The sequence below is a fragment of the Scleropages formosus genome, chromosome 5 (assembly GCF_900964775.1).
Source record: "Scleropages formosus chromosome 5, fSclFor1.1, whole genome shotgun sequence".
NCBI lineage: Eukaryota > Metazoa > Chordata > Actinopteri > Osteoglossiformes > Osteoglossidae > Scleropages > Scleropages formosus.
The window spans coordinates 24,111,708-24,137,076 of record NC_041810.1 but is presented as its reverse complement, the minus strand read 5'-3'; the positions used below and the strand labels follow the sequence as shown (position 1 = coordinate 24,137,076).

General features: G+C 43.6%; 1 protein-coding gene across 4 annotated transcripts; it reads left to right on the top strand.

Moving 5' to 3' along the window:
- Window positions 1-11,697: 11,697 nt before the first annotated feature.
- LOC108942231 (cholinephosphotransferase 1-like) lies at window positions 11,698-24,604 on the top strand. Of its 4 annotated transcripts, none has more exons than XM_018765398.2 (9): window positions 11,698-11,813; window positions 11,970-12,271; window positions 15,845-15,992; window positions 16,475-16,616; window positions 16,764-16,848; window positions 18,233-18,364; window positions 18,872-19,030; window positions 23,179-23,304; window positions 23,609-24,016. In XM_018765398.2, the coding sequence occupies exons 2-9, from the start codon at window positions 12,023-12,025 to the stop codon at window positions 23,723-23,725; spliced, it is 1,158 nt and encodes a 385-aa protein (XP_018620914.2). In that variant the 5' UTR covers window positions 11,698-11,813; window positions 11,970-12,022; the 3' UTR covers window positions 23,726-24,016. The 4 variants fall into 4 exon arrangements, with proteins under 4 accessions (XP_018620914.2, XP_018620913.2, XP_018620912.2 ...); XM_018765397.2 differs by having other exon boundaries at window positions 11,939-12,271; XM_018765396.2 differs by lacking the exon at window positions 11,698-11,813 and adding an exon at window positions 24,569-24,604 and having other exon boundaries at window positions 11,905-12,271; window positions 23,609-23,759.
- Window positions 24,605-25,369: the final 765 nt, after the last annotated feature.

Sequence of the window (25,369 nt, the reverse complement as noted above, 5' to 3'; positions counted from 1 at the left end):
CAGGCATAAGGCAAAGAAACAAAGAAGACGGCTCACTACAGACTAGCGTAATACATTATGAATGCATTCATCAAAGTTATAAGTATGTCTACTGGCCACTGGCCATAATGTTCGTGCAGGTGGTCCTTCCACTCTTCTCAGTTTCTTACTGTCAAGAGACTTTTATGTAAAGACAAGTTTATTCTTTTTGATTGATCCCAGTTACTTAATAATTATAATATATCATGTCCATTTATTTTGAATGTGTTTCGCTGATATTTGGTTCCATCCTAAATTTAGGGTTGGGTCTATGATTGTGGGTGGAGTCTGGGCCAGGATTAGTGCTGTGGCTATGCTCATCATGCATCTGATGCTCTTCTGCTACCATGTAGCATGTGACTGCAAGCCTCCTGTTGTGTTTTCCCTTGTCTCTCAGGTCTGCTGGGTAGCTCCCTGTCAAATATCAAATGTGCCGTGCAGAGTTAAATGGCAATATGTTTAAATACTGCGTATCAGGCTAAAGATTTTGAACTATTTTATAAATGTAAATATGCAGATTATTTATCTTATTTTTGAAATTTGTAAAAATTTAATGGAGACGCAGTTTTTGAGCTAAACACACCAGTTCGCCATGTTTTTGGGTTGGTTCGTGATTTGTATGACATGGAGAAACAACAAAACCTGTTATAGGCCTATCATTCATTTAAATGGAACTCAGCAGTACTTAATACTCTCTTCTTTTATTGATTAATTATTCAAAGTGGTACTTAAAAAGCAGAAAGAAGCAATTATTTGTTGCATTTAAGCTGTGTGTGTTCTGGGTCCCATGTGACATTGAAGCATCAGGATGCGGTTGAACCCAAATTGCAATTGCTTTCCACCTTGACGGGATCTCCTATAATGATGTACAATAAAATAATGGCTCAGTTTCATTTGTGTTTTTTGTCTCTACTGTGTAATTTTGCTTGGGGGAATCTCACTGGAAATAGATGTATAGACTTTCTGAGAGTATGTCTGGGGTAAGATGGACTAGAGATCTGTGGTTAAACCCACAGCCTTCTCTCTCAGATGTGAAACAGACAAACAACTATACAGTAGATGTGTACATGCACACCTGAGCTGGGTGAGTGAGAGGAGCTGAGCACCAGTGTCCTTGTGGTTCTACGTCTCCCGTTGACATGAGCCAGGGGCTCGAACGAGAATGCTGAAGGCAGCGTCGCCAATGCGTCAGGATGCATTCGGGTCTGTTGGCGCTGGCCTGAGGTATGTGTTTCCGGAAACACTAGATGCTATGAGTCTCACCTTTGTATCCCTCAAAAATTGACCTGACAACTGTCATGGAACACAGCCTTTTTTTTAATTTAATTTGTTTTCTTTGGTGAAAACACAAATGATTTTAAACCATTTTGGATGTTGTAGTTTTATCAACCCTTATCAACCCATATTTGTTGCCTAACTGTGGATCATCACTGAAAACCTTGTTAGTGGCTAATGGGCACTAATATACTAATTTCTTATACAAATTCAATTTTTAGCTGAATTTTTGCTTGAAAACACCTATTGTCCTTTTACAACCACCTTTTCACTCTCAGTTCAGTTCTTGGTTTTGTCGCAACAATGTGTGATTTTTCTGCTTCACTAATCTCTAGGACAGTGTTTTCACCAGATCATGATACAACATTTTTGAATTGTAATGAAGGCAGTACTAAAAGAGCTCCGAGCTGACACAATAAAAAGGATCCACACAATTTCACTAGATCTGCAGGCTGCTGATGACCCCCACCTGTGGGTCAACAGAGGACAAGTGAGCATCGTCGCGCCCGTTTCGATTATTGCCAGCTTGGACAGAGAGTTACTGTCACCTGCGTTCAAGCAGGGTCCACCAGCTGAAACCCTTGCATACTTTACATTTACATGTGTTCATTTAGCAGATGCTTATCTCCAAAGCGACGTACATCTCATAGAAAATACAATTTGTGTAGGAAAAAGAGACATACCTGCACATACTGTATGTGACTCTTAAGTACATTTAGTTTCCTTCACCATGCACATCGACGTTCATCACACAAGTAGCTGCATAAAACTTTACCAGAATGTTGCAGATTCCTAATCACCTTCCTAGTAGTTTTTTTTTTTTTGGGAAAAAATATTCCTGTGGAAGTGTTCTCCGGTGCAAATATTCGGACTGTGGAGCTTTTTAAAAGAAAGATAATGCTGTTCTTCAGGGCCTTTAGGACCCAAGAATGACTCATGATGATGATGATGATGCTCAGACACTTCAGGCATGTCCTTCTATTTGAAAAGCAGGGATTTCTGATTTGCACTATGAATCTATTTAATTAATTTATTCAACTGGTGAATCAAATGATCATCACTTTGCTTGTAGGAAGACACATTCATTAAGCTGTTATTTGCATGGGAATCTCTGTGTAAAAGAATGTCAACAGAAATTTTTGCACTTCATCCATATATCAAAGTGTATAATTAAGTAGTTCACTACTTTGCTTGTGGTAACAACTCCTAACTTATCATGTCATATCCCATCTATTAGGTGGATTAAGTGCATTGCTGTGTAGTGAAGTTAGATAGCCATGTAATATGCAGGATTACAGTTAGTGGCAGGAGGATCTCATTATGATTAGGACAAACGGGAAAAAAAAAACAATGTGGGTTGCTATGCATTGTTTACTCTATCACTCCTTCATTGCTAAGTGGAAAAATGGAGATAGGAGTGTCAATCTGTTTGAAAGGGTTTTGCATGCAAGTTATCAAGCTGTGCTGCAACTGGGGTGGAAACGTTTCCTCTTGGACCCATTTACTGGTAAGAGGCTGCTGTATGCTTGGTGGAGCAGTCAAGATGTTCAGGTGCTCTTAACTTGGGCCCCCCGAGCTTTAGATTCCATATCGGCCTAGTTGCTCTTACTGCTCTTGTACTCTCGTGTTCTGTGCCGTCCACTGTGCTTTCCCCTCTGCTCTCAACTCTGCTGCTGTTAAGAAAACATTGTCAGATGCACCAGGACATAACTGTCATCACTGGTTTGGGTTAAACTATTTATCTGACAAGCGGGGCATGGTGGTGCAGTGGTGCACTGGGTTTGACTGGGTCCTGCTTTCCGGTGGGTCTGGGGTTCGAGTCCTGCTTGGGGTGCCTTCCGATGGACCGGTGTCCTGTCCTGGGTATGTCCCTTCCCCTTCCAGCTTGTGCCCTGTGCTGCTGGGTTAGGCTCTGGTTTGCCATGACCCTGTTTGGGACAAGTGGTTTCTGTGTGTGTATGTATTTATCTGACATTTCTTCACCCTCAATCAGTGTTGAAGCTGAAATATGATCTGTTCTTGTCATGTGATCCTCCCTTCTCCACCCCACTGTGTTGCCTCATGGAAGGACATGGCACTGTCTCCAGTATATAAAGTGGAACACAGCAATTAGTAGATTACGGAAATTAGTTTTATTCAGATGTTTTAAGGTTGACTTTAATTTTGCTTCTTCTTGATAAAAGATAAACTAGAGTCCCGTCCACATTGTATCCTGTCTGCATGCTGCATTCACAAGTTGAGGTGCAAGTATATGAGCATTCCTTTACTCTGCCAACACGCACCGAGCAAACCCAAACAGCTCAACACCTCTGACGAGAAGAACTGGTCTGGGAAGGGCAAGTGAGTGTTTGCTGCTGATTCAGAGGGCTGTCATGTGATTGCACACACAGACACAGCACACACAGGAGAGAAGCAGCACGGTGTGGTAATATGATCAGGCGTCTCAAGTGTGCTGGAGACAGCTTGTTGAACCACCATAGTGATGGCAGTATCTCTAATTAGTCTGTAATTCCAAGTCCAGCACTTTAGTGAAAATCCTTTACATAACCGGTAATTTAAATTAAAAAAAATCTGGTTTTTCAGTATGTTTGTGTTTACTGCCAGATGTGTGCTTGACACTAACAATACATGAAAGAGGAATCGGGAAGTTTGGAACAGCACCCGTATTACACTCTCAATCAATACATCCAGTGCTGTGCTGAGAGGACAAAAAACTGCTCCAAATGTAGGGCTAGATGTTTTAAACCCGGACAAAGATGAGTCCTCCTACCAAGCAATGAGACACAGCGCTCATGAGGGACCACAGTGTAAGGCTCAATTCATTTTACATTTTTGTATTTAAGTGACATACAAGTCAGGGTAGACAAAAATAAATAAACAAAAGAAGACCTTTGGATATAGTTTGGGGGGTGTTATTGTAGTGTTGCCGCCTCAAAGTGCTTGGAGGGCGCAAACAATCGCAATTCAGTTGCTGCTCAGTCTGTGTGGAGTTTGCATGTTCTCCCCATGTCTGTGTGAATTTCCTCCAGTTACTCTGGTTTCCTCTCACTATCCAAAGACATGCAGTTCAGGTGAACTGGTTGATTGTTAAATTGTTCTTAGTGTGTGGATGGGTGAGTGACTGCCTGTGTGTGGCTACCTTATGATGGAGTGGCGTCTCATACAGGGTGTACCCCTCACCTCCTTAGCTTTGTGCCCAATGCTTCCAGGATAGCTTCTGGATCACCATGACCCTGCTCAGGACAAGGGGTTACTGTTAATGGATGGATGGATGTATAAATTCCTAAATAACTGTAAGCAGCTCAGTGTTTCTTCGGAGAAAAAAAAAACAGTTAATTGAATAAATGTATCAACAGTTTCTCTTTAATATGGGGGTGTAAATACATATTCTCTACAATCATGCTTTGACCTCCAGCATGACTGCTGAAGGTTGGAGTGTTGTTTGTTCAGGCAGAATGTTGTCTGCCCTGGAAATGTCCGTTCAGCTTATCCATCGTAACTCACTCACACACACACACACACACACACACACACACACACACACACACACACACACACACACACACACACACATTGTCTGAAACCACTTGTCCCAAGCAGAGTTACAGTGAGCCGGAGCCTAACCCGGCAACACAGGGGGTAAGGCCGGAAGGGGAGGGGACACACCCAGGACAGGACACCAGTCCGTCGCAAGGCACCCCAAGTGGGACTCAAATCCCAGACCCACCGGAGAGCAGGACCCGGTCAAACGCACTGCATCACCCCCTCCATTGTAACTCTACTTAGGCTATTTAAGAAGAAAAAGAAAGCAGATTTTTTTTAAAATCTCATTTAACATGCAGGAAATCACTCGATTAAGCTTCTCACTGGAGAGTAACGCCATTGGCTCTGGCTGCTGCGATTCTTGAAAGACGTGGATGAAATTGTTTTGTCTATTATGCTTTCGTCAGCACCCGAGCGGCGCTCAGACGTAGCCCAAGGTCTGAAGTGCCCTTTAGAAAGTTAGTTCAAGTCGTTGAACAAGGAAGCAAAATGCCACCTGCAGCATGAGGCTCATCTGTTGGCTTTGTGATAAACAAGACCTGATGGGGGAATAAAGGTGACCACTAGGTGCGCTCAAAAAAACAATAAACAAACACGCAAACTTTTGTAATTGGATTCACTTGATCCCAAAAATGACAAGAAAGCAGTGGAGTCACTAGGGGGGTGCGGAGGTGCGGACCGCACCATCAGAGGAAGTGACACCAAAATGACTGTCTATAAAATTTTTGTACAGTGTTTCAGCAGAAATGTATTATTTTTTTTTTTTTAATAAAAATATCCCTGTAGTTCATTATAACAACAGAAACAGCCCAGCTTACATGTATCAATATACCTACAAGGGTAAAACTCTGTGCTCATTTACTTTTTGAACCTTCAAAATGCGCTCCGCTCACGTGGAAGTCGAATCATGTGGTTTCATAACCACGCGCTACAAGCACGCACTCTGGTTTCTGTCGCTGATTTTGTCAGTTTTCTGGTGTTTTAGCTACAATGCTGTGGTAATTAGTATTTGTGAACCTATATCAATAACGTTAATATAAACATAATTTTGATGTAGTTCTTAAATGTTTTTAATTCGAATTCTGTAGTTTTCTTACCGAATTTTCACTTTAACCACATGAAACTGTAAATGTAAATACATTAGGCTGTGCGTATGATATTAAATGTAGTTTTAATTTTGTTAGTTGTTTATGTCACTACTGTTGCCATTGCATTCAGTGATATAAGGGAATTATGATTTACGAGTAACATCAGTAGAAAAAACATTACTAAGCTCAGATTCCTTATGGTCTGGTGCTGGAGGAGGTCCATGGGGAGGGGTGACACTAACCCTAGTGATGCCACTGCAATAACACATTCTGCTTTCCTGACCTGAGTCTGTCACAGATACCATGAAAACACGAGGTAACCACACATTTAGTTCAATGGACGCACAGGCCACAAGCATAACAGTCTATAGCAAAAATTTATGAACAAGAAGTTAATCATTCAAGCTGCAGAAGATGTTGGGGCTTTACACATTTAACTGCATAATAGGTAAAGTTGTATATCAGACTTGTATTTATTCATTTATCTGATGCTTTTCTCCAAAGAAACTCATAATGTTAAGGTACTTCCAACTATTTACCAACTTATACAGCTGGGTAACTTTACCAGAACAATTTTAGAGCTGGTGGTGAGACTCAAACCTCAAACCTGGTACTGTGATTCCGCATCGCACAAACAGGCGCTGTTGGCATGGAAATTAATTTACAAGCACAACTTTTCTCCACACAGGTATTATATTTGGAACAATGGTGAGGTCCTGTATAAGGGCAGGAGTATCTTTTTAAGGAGTTGGTTCGACAGACATGTCCTTCTGGTGGGCCAGTTGCTGACCTCACGAGGAGTTCTTATGAGTTGCACTGAATTTGTGTCATGTGTTGGGTTTCATGTCACCAAGGAAGAGTTTGGCTTGGTAATGAAGGTTATTGCTAATGGTTATTTGACTCTACTTGGAGAGGTCTCTTACCCTGCTGTTGTTTCTACAGCGAATCCAGTTGATACTCCGTATGGAAGGAAATGTTTCTCGCGGTCTCTCAGAAATAATAACAGAGCTGTTTGGTCTTTGTTTCAGAATGAAATTGCCACCTTATTGGACAATGTCCTATAGGAGAGATTTTGGCTGCTGACTCACAAATACTTTTTAACAAACAAGGTTAAGGAAATCACTTTCAAGATTATACACAAATTCTACCCTGTCAAGCACTTTCTTAGAAGATTCAAGGATGGGATTGCTGTAAGTTGTTCTTTTTGTAACCTGCACCCAGAAACGGTGCCTCACCTCTTTTGGCACTACCGTTATACCAAAAAGCTATGGAGAGATGTCTCTAAATTTATTGATAAACTGTGTAAGGATTTTGCTTTGTACTATGAATATGTACTGTTGGGTTCTTTCGTTTTGATAGGCGTACAGAGAAACAAGCATATATCATTAATTTATTAATTGTTTTGGCTAAATATCATATACACAAGTCAAAATTTGCTAATAAAAAGCCTATATTTTCTGTTTTTCTTAAAGAAGTTAAGCAGTACATAAACACTATCGAGGAGTGTGATAAAAAGAAGGCCATTAAGACTGTTTATTATTGTAATATTTTCAAGGTCTTGATATAATGTCTGGTTATTGGAGTGTTTCGTATTTTTTTTAATTCCCCCTGGCTAGGTTGACTGTTCTGAATTAATGTTCTTGTATTGTATGTAATTTGTTCAAAAAAAAAAAAAAAAAAAAAAACTGTGATTCCGCATCGCAAATCAAGCAGCTATTGACAGTGCTCTGATCCAATGGGGTTGAGCATTGTCAGATTGACAGTACTCTTGCCCAATGGCGTTGGGGAGGCACCTGGGAGAGCCAAACATATTTCTGTGAGGGTGGTGCCATCGTGTGCCACCCTTTTAGATACGCCCCTGTGTTTGGGTGTTACGTAGCCAGCTGTGCAGAGGAGAGTAAACCCTTTTGTTTGTCGTTTTACACTGCCCCCTTGTGTTTGCGAGAGAGAATATATTGAGTAAGTGCATCAGGAGCACGTTTGCATTTTAAAAGATGATGTGCTTTGTTCTGACACCACCCTGTGGTCATTTACATTTATTCATTTAGCTGACGCCGTTCTCCGAAACAATTTAATTATTCCACCAGTTACACAACTTGCTAACTTTACTGGCCCGATTTAGGGTAAGTACGTGGCCGGTTACTGCAGCCAGAGGGGGGTCAAACCTGCAACCTTTAGATCCCAAGGGAGCAGCTCTAACCACTATGATACCAGCTGTGCCCTTCCATTTTGGGGGTTACCTAGAATATATATGTAGCTTCAGGGTTAGGGTTAGAAATTAGGGTTTAGGGTTTAGGGTTAGGGTTAGTTAGGGGTTCGGGTTAAAAATAAAGTGTTAAAGGTTAAAGCTCAAAGGTCAAGAGTTAGCATTAGGGTTAAGGGTAAAGTGTCAAATGTCTTGGGTCAAGGGTTAGCGTGTCAGGGTTAAAGGGCAGTGTTAAAGGTCAAAGGTCAAGCATCAGGGGTCAAGGGTCAGCGTTAGCATTTGCATGCATGCCTATTTGCTTAACTGTGTAATTGCTTTTATGGGTGTCTGCCTGCATGTCTGTCTGCCCGATTGCTTGCTTGTCTGTGTGCATCTGTGCCTATTTGCTTGCGTCCTGTATTCCTACTAGTGTGGCTGCCTACCTGCCTATAAGGGAGTCTGCATCCCTAAATGCTAGTCTGTGTCAATGCTTGTCTGCCTCCATGCCCTCATGTGTGCCTGGCCTGCCTGCCTGGCCTGCCTGCCTGGCCTGCCTGCTTGCTTAACTGTCTAACTACCTTTAGCTGTACCGGCCTGTGTGCAAGCTTGTCTGCCTGCCTGTTTACCTGCCTGCATTCATGCCTATTCACCTGTGTAACTGCCTGCCTACCTGCCTGCATGCATGGCTGCGAGCATACCTGCCTTTCTGCCTGCGTGCCTGCCTTCCTGCCAGGATACCTGCATTCTTTCCTGCCTGCATGTCTGAGTTAATGCCTGCCTGCCTACCTGATGCCTACTTGCTTCCTGTCTAACTGCCTGTATGCCTGCCTCCCAGCGTACCTGTGTTCTTGTCTGTGTGCCTGCCTAACTGCCTCCCTGTTTCATTGCACCCCTGCTTGCACGCCTTTGTGTGTTTCTACCTGTCTTTCTGCCTGCATGCTTGTCTGTGTGTGTGCCTACCTGATTAACTGCCTGCATGCGAGCTTGTCTACCTGCATGTGTGCACGCCTGTTGCCTGCCTGCACGCATGTCTTCATGGATGCCTGCCTGAAATGGATAAAGAAGAACATCAACGAGCAGAAGAGCTGCATATTGTCTGTCCAGATGCTGACAGAGCCAAGAGGGTTACATCCATTCCACACCGACCGAATGGGGACTTTGCGCTCAAGCACAAGGACAGAAGGAAGATGTGGAGATGTGAAGGTCAGAGTAGCCATTTTGATGGATGATATGGCAGACACCTGTGGTACCATCTGCCATGCAACTGACAAGCTGGTGTCAACTGTAGACACAAAGGTTTATGCTGACAAATGTAGTATTCTCTAAGTACGTTTTCTCAAACCGCCTTCCGGAGGATCCGGTTGCACCAAGATGGAATGTTGGTCCACATCTGAGAGGAGCAGTAACACACCTTCCGAAAGCCATTCAGCAGTGTAGTAAACAATCACTACCTGGTTCAAATCCTCAACTTCCTGGTTTGTACCAAAAATGCCCGAGGGCTCTTTTTTTGATGAAGCAATCGGAAATGCATAAAGGCATGATGAGTAGTTTCCAGCCTTTGCACAGCATATTTCTTTAGTTATCTGAGCAAGCTTTCCAGTGCTGGTCTTCACGTTCCAGAAGCCAATTCTGGTTTTAGTCTTGGCTGTGTTCAGGGCATCCTTCATCCTGTCAGGAGCTTCCTTGCAGCTTTCACCACTGACATTTATACAAGTCCCAGGAGGCTCAGGAAGTCCATCACACACAGCTGTATTGTGATCTGTTGCTGCTTCTATAACAAACTCTCTTTTAAGAGTCAGGGTTGTTAGCCCTAAGCAAAACCCCCAACCCAGAGGACCAGGAATCACTATTTGTTTGATCTCTACCCTTTGACCTGTCTGGCATGAGTGACCCTACCAGGGGCATGAAACTCCCACCAACAGAGCCCTCTGGGACACTGAGACACTCAAGCCCTTCAACCCATATCAAGATTGTTATCCTCTTAAGGGTTACTATGCAGTGTCCCATCTAAATCAATTGGCTGATTGGCTCATTTGGACTAAAGACATGACAAATTCAGAATGGGACCTTAAACTGAAAACCTTATTTTATTAACCTTATTAGCCCGACATTATTTCCCATTACACTCCAACTCTCTTCATTATTCTCCTCGGCCAAGTTCTTCTCCTTTCCTGTCCTCATACATCTAAAGAGCAGAAGGAAAGGTATTAATAGTATAACCCTATATGCACAAAGCAGAACACTGTGGAAACCTGAACTTCAAGGGTCCTTTTAGGGGTGTAGTCAGTTCCATGGAGTTGAATCTGATACATAGCGACAGCTCGTTTACGCTTACATGAATATTTATTAGGGTGAGGAGCTCAGTCACCCGGGAGGAGCTCGGAGTAGAGCCGCTGCTCCTCCGTATCGAGAGGAGCCAGTTGAGCTGGCTCGGGCACCTGTTCCGGATGCCTCCTGGATGCATCCCTGGTGAGGTGTTCCGGGCATGTCCCACTGGGAGGAGGCCTCGGGGCAGACCCAGGACACGTTGGAGAGACTACGTCTCCCAGCTGGCCTGGGAACGCCTTGGGGTTCCCCCAGAGGGGCTGGAGGAGGTGTGCGGGGAGAGGGAAGTCTGGGGGGCTCTGCTTGGACTACTGCCCCTGCAACCTGGACCCGGATAAGCGGAGGAAGATGGATGGATGGATGAATATTCATTAATTTAGCAGTGGATTTTCTCCAAATGAATTGATTGATTGAGGAATGGAATTGTTGAAACTAATCTTTTCTCTTCAATTCAAGGTTCTTTGGAGTTTTCAATAACAGGGCGCACACACACACACACACACACACACACACACACACACACACTTTCTGAACCACTTGTCCCAGACAGGGTCACAGGGAACCAGAGCCTACCCGGCAACACAGGGCATAAGGCCGGAGGGGGAGGGGACACACCCAGGACGGGACGCCAGTCCGTCGCAAGGCACCCCAAGTGGGACTCAAACCCCGGACCCACTGGAGAGCAGGACCCGGTCCAACCCACTGCCCCACCGCGCCCCCTATAACAGGGCACGATAAGCTTAAAAAGTTGGCTTATTAAAGTTCTTACCTGATTTTCACTGTCATGAATACACACACTTGCACGTCTTTCCTGTATCTTTTTACGCTGCTTGACCTGTTTTATCTCCTTGTACCAGACACAAAGACCTTCCAAGGTCTTCTTCACTCAGTCCCAGTTTAGCGCAATTTTTTTATTTTACCAGCAGAAACACTATGTTCCAGGAACATGTACAGCAGGCCATTTCACAGACAGAAATGAAAGACAAACAAAGATGAATAACGTGGTGAGTAATATAAAGAACAATATACGTGAGTAAATACTAAAATAATAATGAACAATAAACCACATGATTATAATAAGAGTAACAGTACTAAGAAAAGGTACAGGGCTACAACTTAGTCACACAGAAGTGAATTTCACCAACAAAAGAGAAAGTCTCAGTTACACCAACTGCCCCAGCAAAGCGAGATAACAAGCTAAATAGGAGCAGGGAAAAAAAAATAATTATACGTTTCAGTACAAAGTTTGGAGCGAGACTTCCTTCGAGCTGCTGCGCGCGCCGGTGCAGCACGCGCTCCGCTTCTCCTTTCGAAGCGCCCCAGCTCGCGCGCTTCCGCACCGGACTCTTGTCCCGCTCGGCGATACAGCCCCAGCCCAGGTGAGAGCGGCGCGCGGGGACACGAATCGCGTTCGGTGCTGTGCTGTGGCTGTGCCGAGCGCGTCACAGTAATAATACTAGTGTCTAGTCTATCGTCGTGCTTTTCCGGGCACTTTGTTTGTCAGCGCTGCGTTGGAATTCTCATCTTGTGTGAAGGACGACCTGCTGAAGCCGGGCACTGGGCAGGATCGAGGATCATCATCATCATCATGTCCCTGCTGCTGCTGTGTCTGTGGCCACGTCCGCTGTCGGCCCCCCAGCTAAAGCGGCTGCGGGAGCACCGGTACAGCGCTACCGGCCGCTCTCTGCTCGAACCGCCCTGCCAGGTGTACTGGAACTGGCTGGTCCGGCACATCCCGACCTGGGTAGCGCCGAACACCCTCACTGTCACCGGGCTCCTCATCAACATGCTCACCACTGTCATATTGGTTTACTTCTGCCCGTCTGCGACAGAGGAGGTGGGTTCACGTTTACATGATTTACATTCATTTAGCAGACGCCTTTCTTTCTCCGAAGCCACGTACATCTCATAGAAAACACACAATTTGTGAATTGCGTGATTGGAGAAAGAGACATAGTTGCAGACATGTGTGATTCTTAAGTGCAATGACTGAGTCAGTTTGTTTCCTTCACCAGGTGTATAATAAACCGACGCTCATCACACAAGTGGCTGCGTAAAACTTTACCAGAATCTCCCTGATTCCTAATCACCTTCCTACTAGTCTTTTTTTTAAATGCATATGAACATTTGCGTTACGTTGCAGGCGTGGCTCTGTAAAGGATTGATCCGAGCATGATCATGAACTTAAGAGATGATCATGGGTGAAGTGAGTCTGGAAGAGGTGAGTTTTAAGAGCCTCTTGAAATGTGGACGAGGATTCAGCAGTTCTGAGTGAGAGGGGGGAGGTCGTTCCATCACGACGGAGCCAGAACCGAGAACCTCCTTGCTTTACCTTTTGTATGCTGGACCACCAAGCGGGCAAAAGGAGAAGAGCAAAGTGGTTTGGTTGGGCTATAGCGAAACTAAGGGTTTAACTTTGGCATCGGTCTTGTAGGACTCAGACGACGTGTGGAGAACAGTCCTAACTGACGGAACACGGAAACAGAGGAACACATGATCCTACTCCGACAGTTTAAGCTGAACGAATTGCTTCTGACTGTAAAAACGTTTAGCATTTCTGGGATTTTGTGTTGTGTTTTGTTATGGATACAGACACAGGTCCCTACAAGCGAGAATAAGATCGAAGAATTGTCTGAGCTTTCGTCTGCTATTTGCTCTGTTTCTCTCTTAAAAATAGTGGGTCTAAAAACGAAAGAGAAAAAAAGATCGATACAGCAGCGAGATAGGGATTCAGCGGAGACACAAAGTCCAAACTGCACGTTCCACGGTAACAAACAACCCCTCCGAAGTATTTCATTTCTCCTGTGTCAGTCCTTGCTCTTATCTGTTTGTTAATGTAAACTTTGTCCTCTTACAAAGCATGCTGGCTGTGTGCTGACTGCATATGGCACCTCACTTCAGGCCCCTTGAGACTCCCCACGTAGAGCTTCACCATCTTCCTGTGCTCTACTGCACAGCAGGGCATTGCATGTTCGAGTATTCCAAAAGGATTGTGTTTTGTGCCGCAGGCCACTTACCTGTTCCAAAAAATATGGACTACGCACGTCCAAAGCGCACTTTACCCTCTACGCAACACGTTATTCCGCAAATAACTTGACAGCTTATACATTTTCACAGCTCATCTCTTTCAGACCAATTTCTCTCCTGATATCCTAAGTGCTCAATAAACTGTCTTGTACATGTTTGTTATCCGTTTAAACACACACACACACACATTTTCAGAACCGCTCGTCCCACACGGGGTCACTTTTTTACTAATTTGTTTAGTAATCGAAAAGTCAATGTGTAGCTACATGTATAATGTATACTGGTTTATTCAGTTGACTGTACTCAGTAATCACCTGTCTGCATTCAAATCCCTCCTTCTCTTGATGTAATGCACTTTTTGTATTGTTCTCAGATGTGTGTGTTACTTTGGAGAAAAGCTCCTGCTAAATGAATAAATGTAAATGTAGTGATTGGATACATTTAATATACACTATGTAAAAACAACTTCAGTTACTGAAATAATCCTCAGTCATTTGACTTGTAAAACACACACACACACTGAAAGCGCTTGTCCCAAGTGGGGTCACGGGGAGCCAGAGCCTAACCCAGTGTGCAAGGCTGGAGGGGGAGGGGACACACCCAGGGCAGGACGCCAGTCCATCACAAGGCACCTCAAGCAGGACTCGAACCCCAGACCCACCGAAAAGCAGGATCCGACCAAACCCGCTGCGCCACCACGTTCAAACCATAACAACTAAAATTACAGTGCAACTTGCACCGTGCAATGAAATTTAGCCATTGTTCACAACATTTAATATTTCTAGACAAAAGCCACTAAAAGCATAGTAAATAACTTGCACACACTTCTAAAAAAATCAAATAACAAACATACACTACAATACTAAAAAAAAACGAAAACTGAAATCATTAAATCATTGTTATTACTTGACAATATTCAGGTCCCTACCTCCCTAGAGCTGGGGCTCCTGACAACTGTCGGTTGAGCTCCTGACCTGGCAGTGGTGAAATATCCATAACTACCTCATTTGAATGATCTGATTTATCTGTCGAGGACAGATTTTCTCTGTCTTCCTATGTAGCACTGGTACCCTTCCTGTGTCTTTTCCTCCTCCTGGTTACTTTGGTGAAGTTCTTTTCTATGTTCATGGGACCAGGCATAACAAAGTCTTCTTTGTCCAGGGACACGGCAGCTGTGCTGGTCAAAGCGGACTTGCTCACAATGGCCAGTGCTAACCCATCCCTTACCTTAGCCCATGCCTTTGCTTTCCTTGTTTCCCTAGCAACTCTTGCCAGAAGTTGTCTTGCTGCTCTCCCTATCTGGCACTGCTCAGAACATGCCATTCCATCATGGGAGGGTTTCAGCTGGAGCAACTGTGGGAGAGATGGCCCTCTCTTCCTCACTTGAGGGCAGTGGTGAAGGCCTATGCAGTTAGCGACCAGGTGGCCAGTCTTCAGAAACCACTGATACTAATGTCTGTAAATTTAATGCATTAGATAATTTCTCAACATAAATACTTCAAGACTTAACCAAACTCACACACACACACACACAATGTCTGAAGCCGGTCATCAAAAGCAGGGTCGCAGTTAACTGGAGCCTAACCCAGCAACACAGGGCGTAAGGTTGAAGGGGGAGGGGACACACCCAGGAGGGGACCCCAATCCGTCACAGGGCACCCCAAGCTAGACTCAAACCCCAGACCCACCAGAGAGCAGGACCCGGTCAAACCTGCTGCGCCATCACACCCCCCACCTTAACCAAACTCTTATCCATAAATTATTTGCATCCACTAAATCCACAAATGCCTTAGTCGGATGAACCTTGGTTCCTCAATATATCTGTACAGGCAGCAGCAAGAAAGACGGTAATGAGGAAGTTTCAAGGTTTCCACTTGCACTGACAGATTGGTGTATTGGTTGGGGTCTACCTCTTCTGTTCACATTGTATGGTTATTCAGGTTGACTTTATATTGATGCACTTTTTGTTTTTTTTTTTTTTTTTCTGTGAGACTAAGACATTTGTTAAATGAATAAATGTAAATGTACATAACAAGAAAGACTGCGAGATCCCACTTGAAAGGCTTTCAGGTCAACAGATAATTTGAGAACCACTGTTCTTGGATAAACTCTTCCTACTGTTAACTGTAGCTACACGAAGAGTAAATCTTTCGCTGTGTTACGTACTGTGGTTTAATTAACTACCTTTATATACAGCTGTCTTCTTTGTTCTGATGTATTTGTTGTTTTTTTTGCCTTATGCCTGTGTTAAAGTGCTCTGTGTCACTGTGTGAGAATAGCACTCTATAAAAATAAATTGAATTGAATTGAATTATTTCTCTTGCCCTGGTGTGAGGGATACGGTAAACCTCGAAGCTATGACTGCTTCTTCTCTGTATCCTAGGCTCCAGCATGGGTCTTTATCCTTAGTGCACTGGGTCTCTTCATTTACCAGTCACTGGATGCCATTGATGGGAAGCAAGCAAGACGGACAAACAGCAGCTCAGCACTTGGAGAACTGTTTGACCATGGCTGTGATGCTGTCTCCACAGGTACCGCCCCTTTCATTAGAAGTGCATTATGATAAGGACAATCAGCTGTCATTCCCACAAGTACTGTTCCCGCTTTTTCTTCAACAGCCATAATCGAAATACATCTGTTTGAATTACAGAAACACTGACACATTCTCTACTTGAACTAGAGGGGGGTGCAGCGGCACAGCGGGTTTGGCCGGGTCCTCCTCTCTGGGGGGTCTGGGCTTCGAGCCCAGCTTGGGCTGCCTTGCAATGGACCGGCGTCCCGTCCCCCTCCAGCCTTGCACCCTGTGTTGCAGGGTTAGGCTCCGGTTTGCCATGATACCACTTGGGACAAGCGGTTTCAGTCAATGTTTGTGTGTTGTGTGTCTACTTGAACTGATTTACACAAAATTAAAAGTGGCACAGCTGAAAACAGGAAAAGTAGCTTCCTGATGTTAAAACTACTGGAACAGTTGTACACTTTCAATTTGTACTGATAACTGTGCTCTATTTCACAGTTTTTGTTGCTGTTGGAACATGTATATCCTGTGGTATCGGGGCATACTCCAACTGGATGTTCTTCTGTGGCTTTGTGGGCATGTTCATGTTCTTCTGTGCACACTGGCAGACTTATGTGTCTGGCACACTTCGCTTTGGGCTGTAAGTCCACCTTCTTTAAATCTGATCTGAGTTCAGACAATAACAATTGACTTGCAGCATTGTTACCAACTGTAACTTTCAACAGTGGGCAGCAGCGTGACATTTGATATAAATGTGGTTTATTTTTCTTCTGACCCATTCCCCTAGCCTGGATGTCACTGAGGTTCAGATTGCCATCACCATCATGTACATTATGACAGCTTTTGGAGGAGTGAGACTGTGGGAGAGTAAGGTATGACACAAATTTAGCTATAGGCATGCAAATTGATCTACCTGTTTGTAACATACACCTATAACCATATAAGTCTTAATTTCACAAATGCATATCTTTATGTGTGAACAAAAATAACATTTATCAATAATTACATTTAGTCATTTAACTGACACAATTATTTACCCATTTATACAGCTGGGTAACTTTACTGGAACAATTTTTAAGTACCCCACTCACAGGTGCTACAGCCAGAGGCAAGATTCAAGCCTGAAACCTTTAGGTCCAAAGACAGCAGCGCCAACCACTACGCTACTAAACTGTCAGCTCTTCTTCCCTGTCTCAGCCTTATGCAATTAAGCCATAATGTTCAAATGGGTCACCCTCTGCAACATTCTGGATGAGATGAACTGGGGCAATGAAAGTAAGCAGGACAGCCAGACAGCAAGGGGTTGCAGGAGTCAATCCTTTTGGCAATGAAGGCATGCACTAACTTCTCCGTACCTCATCCGAAGAGAAAAGGCTTTAACTTTGAGGTATTCCTCAGTTACAGGAAACAAGTCTTCATAGCTGCATTGATATGAAGTGTAAGACAAGTCTTGGTCAAGGAACACAGATTCCTTACAGAAGAGGTGCAGTGCTGAAATGTAGGTCCTTGATAATCAGTTGAAAGGGTTTACGGCTGCTCTATTTTATCTGCATTCAAAACAATATAGTTGGCACCCATTCATGCCTTGATGTCATTGAAAGGACATGTTCTTAATAGCAAGCACATGTAAAGGCTTGATGGAAAGATGTGTATAATTGGTATATGAATTCAAATTAATATTTTTCAGGATAATATAACCTGCAATATAATATTAAACATACACAAGAAGAACAGTAACGGTCCCAGTACACAACCCTGAGGTACTCCTTATCTAACAGAGGTAACAAGGATAGGAAGGAGTTGTCATATGACTCTACTTTCTACTAATTCCTGGTCAATTCAGAACTTACAGACAATATGGGACCTGAAAGAACGCATAAGAGACCCAGGAGGCATGCTGTGGAGAACCCGGTGGGATAGTTGGTGACAGCCCATGGACCTCTCCTTGCAGACAGAGTGGCCTGGGAGGTCTACACCCAGCTTGGAGCTCACCAACTCATCCGAGAAGATCAAATGATTCATCATGTTTAACGTCCCACAGGATTCTTATGCGTTCTTCCAGCTCCTGAATTTTCTCAATAAATTCTGAATTGACCAGGCATTGGTAGCAGGTAGAGCACACAGAAAAGCAACAAGGTAATAAAGGGTATCTATTGTCATGACAACAGATTACTCACAGATATGAACTAGCTGTACGACATCTTGCAACACGTGGTACATGCAGAAAATGTTAAACATCTCTGTGTTGCTCATCAGCTGCCCATGTTAGGTATGAAACTGAGCACTCTTCCCACCCTGGGGATCATCATTGGCTTCCTATCCTCTACCCACAACTACTTCCAGGTCATCCTCAGTGGAGGTGTTGGCAAGAATGGTTCCACCGTAGCAGTAAGTGTACAAAAAAGTGCTTTGAAACCATACTGGCATTTTAGAGCCCTCACAATGAAAATGCCATTACAAAAAGACTCATTTACAATTATAACAGGTCGCTTTAAAAGTTATTCTTAAGAAAATAAAAAATGTATCCTTAAGCTTTAGTCCTCCCTACAAAAGCAATTATTCCATCCACTACTATTTACAGTCATGTGAGAAAGTAAGTACATCCAATGGAAAACTTTGCTTCTTTCAGCATATTTGGATATGCAGACATTTGATCTTCATTTAAACAGTTTCTGTAAAGGTGATATACTTGAACAAAAACACAATGAAAATTTTATTTTTCAGTCATTTATTCAACAAAAAACTGAACTGATGTAATATTCCCATGTGGAAAAAATAAGCACACCCCAGGTATTAGAACGTGGCATTACCCCCTTTTGTTACTTCTTTTCTAAACTAACATGTTAAACAACAGTACTTCCTTTAGGAGCTATACTAACGTTTTATTACTTACAGGGCACCAGTGTACTTTCACCAGGACTACATATTGGCCTCATCCTCACAATGGCATTTATCATTTTTAAGAAATCCTCCTCCCAGCTTTTTGAGCTCCATCCCTGCCTCTACATACTTACTTTTGGCCTGGTCACTGCCAAGATTTCCATCAAGCTGGTGGTGAGTTTTGCTTGTTTCCTCTCTCCTCCCTTTTTGCCACTTTCTGACTGTCTTAGAGTGCATGACAAATTGTTGTGAAGAAAATTGCACTGGAAGTACTTTCAAACTAAAGGGGTGACTTCATTTACTTTTAAATTTCTTCAGGTAGCAGACGCTTTTTTCCAAAGTGAAGTAAATCTCAGAAAATACAATGTGTGCATCACATTAGCGGAAGGAGAGACTTAGATGCAGACGTGTGATTCTTAAGTATAGTTAGTTTGTTACACACACACACACACATTTTCAGAACCGCTTGTCCCGTACGGGGTCACGGGGAACCAGAGCCTACCCGGCAACACAGGGCGTAAGGCCTGAGGGGGAAGGGGACACACCCAGGACGGGACGCCAGTCCGTCGCAAGGTACCCCAAGCGGGACTCGAACCCCAGACCCACCGGACAGCAGGACTGCGGTCCAACCCACTGCGCCACCGCACCCCCTCTAGTTAGTTTGTTACTTTCCACTATAAGAACCAATGTACATCATATGAGTAGCTGCATAAAACTTTATCCAAATATCAACAATTCCTAATCACACACACTGTCTGAAACCGCTTGTCCTGAGTGGGGTTACAGCAAACCAGAGCCCAACCCGGCAACACAGGGTGCAGGGGGAGGGGACACACCCCAGACAGGACGCCAGACTGTCGCAAGGTACGCCAAGCAGGACTCGAACCCCAGACCTGCCAAAGAGCTGGCACAAGCCAAACTCACCGCACCACCGCATGTTCCTAATCACCTTCCTAGTAATTTTCTTCTTAAAATATATAAACATGTATGTTACATTTCAGGAGTAGCTACATGAAGGTTTATGCATTGTTTAACAGGTATGATCTCAAAGTTATAGTGCATGAACATTTACTCATTACATGAACTTAAGAGATCATGGTTGAAGTGAGTTCAGAAGAGGTGAGTTTTAAGACCCTTTAAGTAAGGAGGGGGTTGTTCCACCACCAAGGAGCCAGAACCGAGAACCTTCGTGCTTTACCTTTCATGTGTGGGGCCACCAAGCAGGCAGAGTTGGAAGAGCGTAGCAGTCTGGTAGAGGCGTAGCGGATGATCAGGTGTTGTATATAGCTGGGAGCAGTTCCACTGATGCTTTTGTAGGGCATAACCAGGGTCTTAAATTTTATCCTTGCAGCTATAGGAAGCCAGTGCAGAGAGATGACAAGGGGAGATACATGGGACCACTTCAGCAAGTCAAACACAACTCGGGCAGCAGCGTTCTGTATCAGCTGTAGAGGTTTGATGGCGGTAGTTGAAAGGCCAGACAGGAGAGCGTTGCAGTAGTCCAGATGGGATGTCACCATGACCTGGACAAGTAGTTCGGCAGAGTCAGTTGTGAAGTAAGGACGGATCCTGTGGACGTTGTGCAGGATGTAGCTGTGGATCAGAGCTGTGCCTTCGATGTCCTGAGATAAAGATAGATTTCAGTCAATCATCTCTCCCAGGCTCTTAATCGAGGAGGTAGGAAAAATCAGTGAGTTGTCCAGTTTGATAGAAAGTTCACAACAAGAAGACAGGCCAGCTGGGAGGTGAAGAATCTCTGTTTTGGAGAGGTTGAGTTGGAAGTGGAGATCAGACATCCATGCAGAGATGTCTGACAGGCAGGCAGCGATGTGTGCGGAAATGTTTTATGCTCCAGGTGGAAATGAGAGGAAGAGCTGGGTATCATTGGCGTAGCAGTGGTAGTTGAGTCCATGGGAGGCAATGACAGGGCCAAGGGAGGAGGTGTAGACTGAGAAGAGTAGAGGCCCCAGTACAGGGACGGACTGGGAGTAAAAAACGGCCCTGGATTTTCCCCCAAATAGGCCCCACCACAACTACAAACAGCCGCTACTATCTCACAATATTACAGCAGTCGATGTATCGCATTTATGGCAAATAACATCTCAAAACCCATGGTGACTGAAATAAATTTATTATTGTATGAACTAAAATATTTGAAATCTACATGAAAAGGGCAGAACGCAAAAATGTATATATAATATGACATATAATGATAAACATAAACCTAGAATCTAGAAACCTGAAATGACAGAACTATTCTACAATTTGAGTATTCATATGTGTGTGTCGCTGACACTATGCTTTTCGCTCCTGCAACTACCTTCACCCTGAATAAGCAAATGAATACAGATAAGTTGATTTCAGATAAGTCTCAGTATAACATCTGTCACTTAATATTAAACGAATCCTAAATTACTCTTAGATTACTTATATATTCTTATAACACTTTGAATGTTATGGAAAGCAAACACATTGTTTTAGGTTTATTTTCAAACAAAGTGGTTGTCTGCGTTATGTTTTGCTATAATTTCAGCTGTAGATAACGTGAGAACACCTGATTGTGCAAACTGACACGTAGCACCATTGGAACTGTTAAATTCTGTTTGTTTTCATGTGAGTTCGTGACCAGTTCGTGGGCAATTTAAAACGGGATGAATCAATGGGTGTGAATTTGGATATCGGTTGGGTTAGCCTACATTCCACGATCAAAATAATATCGTTTTGGCGTCTACTGTTGCCACGCAACGACAAAAGTCATTCTGCAGCCAAGCTGAGTATGAGTGACCATGTGCGCACAAATTCTTTGCAAACTCGCTCATTCTCATCTTACATGTTAATCGGAGCAATCACCTTAGGCTACTTCATTTACTCTATTTTCTAACTCAGTAGTAGCAACGTAACCCGTTGTAGAATTGCTGCTGTCTCATTATGAATGAATGGAATATTCACGTCAGACAATGCGGAGTGATAAATAGCAGCGAACGTTCGGACTAGGGATGTCCTGGGATTTTACTATAGTGCTGTTCGTAGGCTACATGCTCTATAGCGAGAGAGGCGGGCAAAGGTAACCTGATTTAACTGTCCTGACAGGCGACTCACCAGAACCGTTGGCTCAGGATCAACTGCTGCTGTCTCTCCCTCATCAGGCTCAGGATTAGGGCTACTGCTGCCTGCAGGTGTACTGCTGCTGGCAACACTATTGCCAAACATCTCTGTTATTTTTTTGCATTTTGTAGCGTCGGTCTTTAAGGACTTTGCTCTTTTTTCTTTTAGCTTCTCCCAACCGCCTTTATCTTTACGTTTTTTGCTTGCCATCATGAGCCCACCCTTCTTTACGTCAGTTTCGGTTTATTATAAGCAAAAAAAGATTGCATTAGCGCCCCCTTTTGTCGGCTGTCAACGTCACTTAATCTGACACTTTTTCTTTGGTGATGAACCAGCCAGGCTTCTGGACTCCTCCAGGAAGTCCAACTGGCCAGTCCGCTCCTGCCCCAGTACCAAGCCCTGTGGGACACCACTTGAGAGAGGCTGAGCAGAAGAACAGGAGCCCCACCAGACCATTTTTTTCCAATTCAATTAAAATTATTTTAAATCGAGCGCTCTTCTCACGCAGTGACACAGAGCGCTTAAACAAAGGCATAAAGTAAAAGAACCAAACACAACAAAGAAGATGGATGACTACTTGATAGGATCTGTCTGATAGGTGTCATGCGGAACAGAGGACACAGAGGAAGTTGGACCCAAACGCAGGGTCATGTATTCAGTATTCAGGCATCAGACTTGTTCTTGTGGTCAGGGATGGGCAAATGGTCAGTCATTAGTGCTGTCTGAGGAGGAGAGCGAGGAGTTGATGATCTTGGAGATCAAGGTGGAGAGTTGCGGGGAGATGGTCTGTAGGAGTGTCAATGGGATCGGATCGAGCAAGCGGGTGCTGGCTTCATTTCCACTGATAAATGATGGTAAATGATGCCACTTTGGAGGATTGGTGCAAGGAATTTACAATGTGAGCTGAGATCTATGCTTTGTAATGTTTTGAAACTGAATGCAGTTTCATTCGTATTGGCCACAGTATCATCTTATGGTTCTCCCTAAGGTAACCTACTTAATGCAGTTTATGTTCTTGTATTTCTTTTGTGATGGTAATCACCTACAGTTGTGTTTAATGTGCTGCCAAAGTCGATTCCTTCCTGAGCATATTTATATAAATGTGTTCCATTTGCCTCATTTCGTGGCTGTGTGTGAGGTCAGAAGTCAATTCAGTCGCAACCCATAAAATCTCTTCTGGCCACTGCTCCTTTTACCCATCTGTCACCTCCAACTAGGTGGCCCACATGACTAAGAGTGAGCTTCACCTTCAAGACGCAGCCTTTATTGGACCTGGCCTCCTCTTCCTCAACCAGTATTTCAACAGCTTTGTTGATGAGTATGTCATCCTCTGGATTGCATTTGTGAGTTGTATTTAATATAAAATTAAAAAATTGTATTTATTTAGCCAATACTCTTCACTAAGGCAACAGTGCCAGGTTTCTATAATAAGCCACATACAATTATTTATCAATTTATAGAGCTTGGTAATTGTTTTACTGGAGCAGTTCCAGATTACTACCTAGCTGAAGTGTATCACTGCAAGAGTGGAAAGTGAAACCCATGTCCAAGGAAACAGCTCTAACCACTACTGTACTCTACGTGCTGCCATAAGTGGGGTGGTAAAAGCCATGATCATGCTACTTTTATCTTTTCTTCCTGTCCCAGTTTTTGTCAGCGGTGGACTTGACACGCTACTCCACAGGGTTATGTCTACAGATTGCCGAACATCTGAAGATCCAGGTGTTCAGTATAGCTCCACACACGTCCCTCCACCGTGACTGATACAGTAACTCATGAGAGAATCCTGGTTTCCCAGGTGAAGGACTTCTCCGATCAGAACCTATTTGTTATCAGAGAAAGCCAATGAAAGAGAGATACTCTAGAATCGCTTTAGAATAAGAGTTTAAAAGGGAGGTGCAACATGGTAAAAACTGGTATATTTATTCCTAACTTGTTTGCCTAACCAGTGAATATGGATTCAAATCCACTTACAACGAGCAGAAATGTTTCAATGTTAAGCCTGAGATCTGACTTAACCAAATCTTTTGAGGTAAAATAGGCTCAAAGATTCATTTACCGCTATTTTTTTCTGATTCCAAATGTTAAATTAAAAGAGTACAAGAGTATATTTCCAATCAAAAATATTTTCTTTTTAATAATGATTTTCACAATGGTATGTTGCTCAAGGGCACTAATCTAAAACTTTGTATCTCATAATTCAAAATCCTTTTGCTAAATAAATAATTTCACTTTTTACTTTGTCCATGATCATCTTCTGCAGCAGGGACATGTCTTTCCTCAGCACTACCAGTCAGGAAATTCTTCTCACTCTTATTCGTGTTGTACACATAAATGGAAATGGGAACTGCAGGTCCAACGGTGTACAAACTGTAGGCTGGTTTCGGAACGACAAAATCCAACAGATCTGTGTTTCTGCACAGTGAAGCCCTCCAGCTCAAGCAGCACACACTTTTAAAAACAGTTCATAAAGTTCCACGATAGTCTTTATTTTCTGATTCTAAATGGCTTGCCTGCTGAATGTGCCATGCCTGCTCTATAAAAAGTTCTGTCTGAAAGAAGAACAACTAAACACACACACACCATCTGAAACCGCTTTTCCCATAGGGGGTCATGGGGAGCCAGAGCCTAACCCGGCAACACAGGGCAAGAGGGGGAGGGGACACACCCAGGACAGGACGCCGGTCTGCCGCAAGGCACCCCAAGCAGGACTCGAACCCCAGACCCACCAGAGAGCAGGACCCGGTCCAATCCTCTGCCCCACCACGCCACCGTGCCCCCCTCAAGTAAATATAATGGGAGCTTAAAATGCTGTTTCCCTGTGAAACATTCAATTTTTCTTCTTCTTCTGGTGACTTCTGGACATCCTTCTCCCATGCTGAAGCACGAAAAACAACCTCAGGGAGTAGGCCTGGGTCAGCTTTTCTCTGGAGGGTCATACCAAACAGTAGGATTTAAGCACCACACCATCACTTATGAGTTAATGCTAAGCAGTAACCCGCCGCTTTAGCCCCAAACGCAAAATAACTGTCCATTTCAAAACAGAAGCAAATACCTAATATACTTCACTGTGTTTCGATGGTAGAAGAGAGAGAATATGCAGAGCTGGGTTGTCACCTTACCTTCTTGTCTGGCAGTGGGATGTGGGGCACGTGATGATCTCCACTCTCCTTTTCCTCTCCCTTTGCTTGTTCACCATCTTTCCTTGTTTTACACTTTCATTGTCATTAAAAACTTAAGTCAGCAATCAGTATTCACAATCGTCATCTATCGGTACCTCAGGTGAAGTTTTGGTGCACGATTTTAATTCCTACGGTAGCTCTGTTTATGAAACAGACATCGAACACTTCTCATAAACGTTCATAACGGGTTGACCAACTGTACTCTATATGCTTCCTACTTCATCTC

Bases quoted from the DNA above. Each gene is read 5' to 3' on its own strand.
- LOC108942231 (XM_018765396.2), top strand. From the start codon at position 12,023: ATGTCCCTGCTGCTGCTGTGTCTGTGGCCACGTCCGCTGTCGGCCCCC. The intron at 12,272-15,844 runs GTGGGTTCACGT...TCTGTATCCTAG, and splicing joins GCCCGTCTGCGACAGAGGAG to GCTCCAGCATGGGTCTTTAT. The intron at 23,305-23,608 runs GTGAGTTGTATT...TTCCTGTCCCAG, and splicing joins TCATCCTCTGGATTGCATTT to TTTTTGTCAGCGGTGGACTT.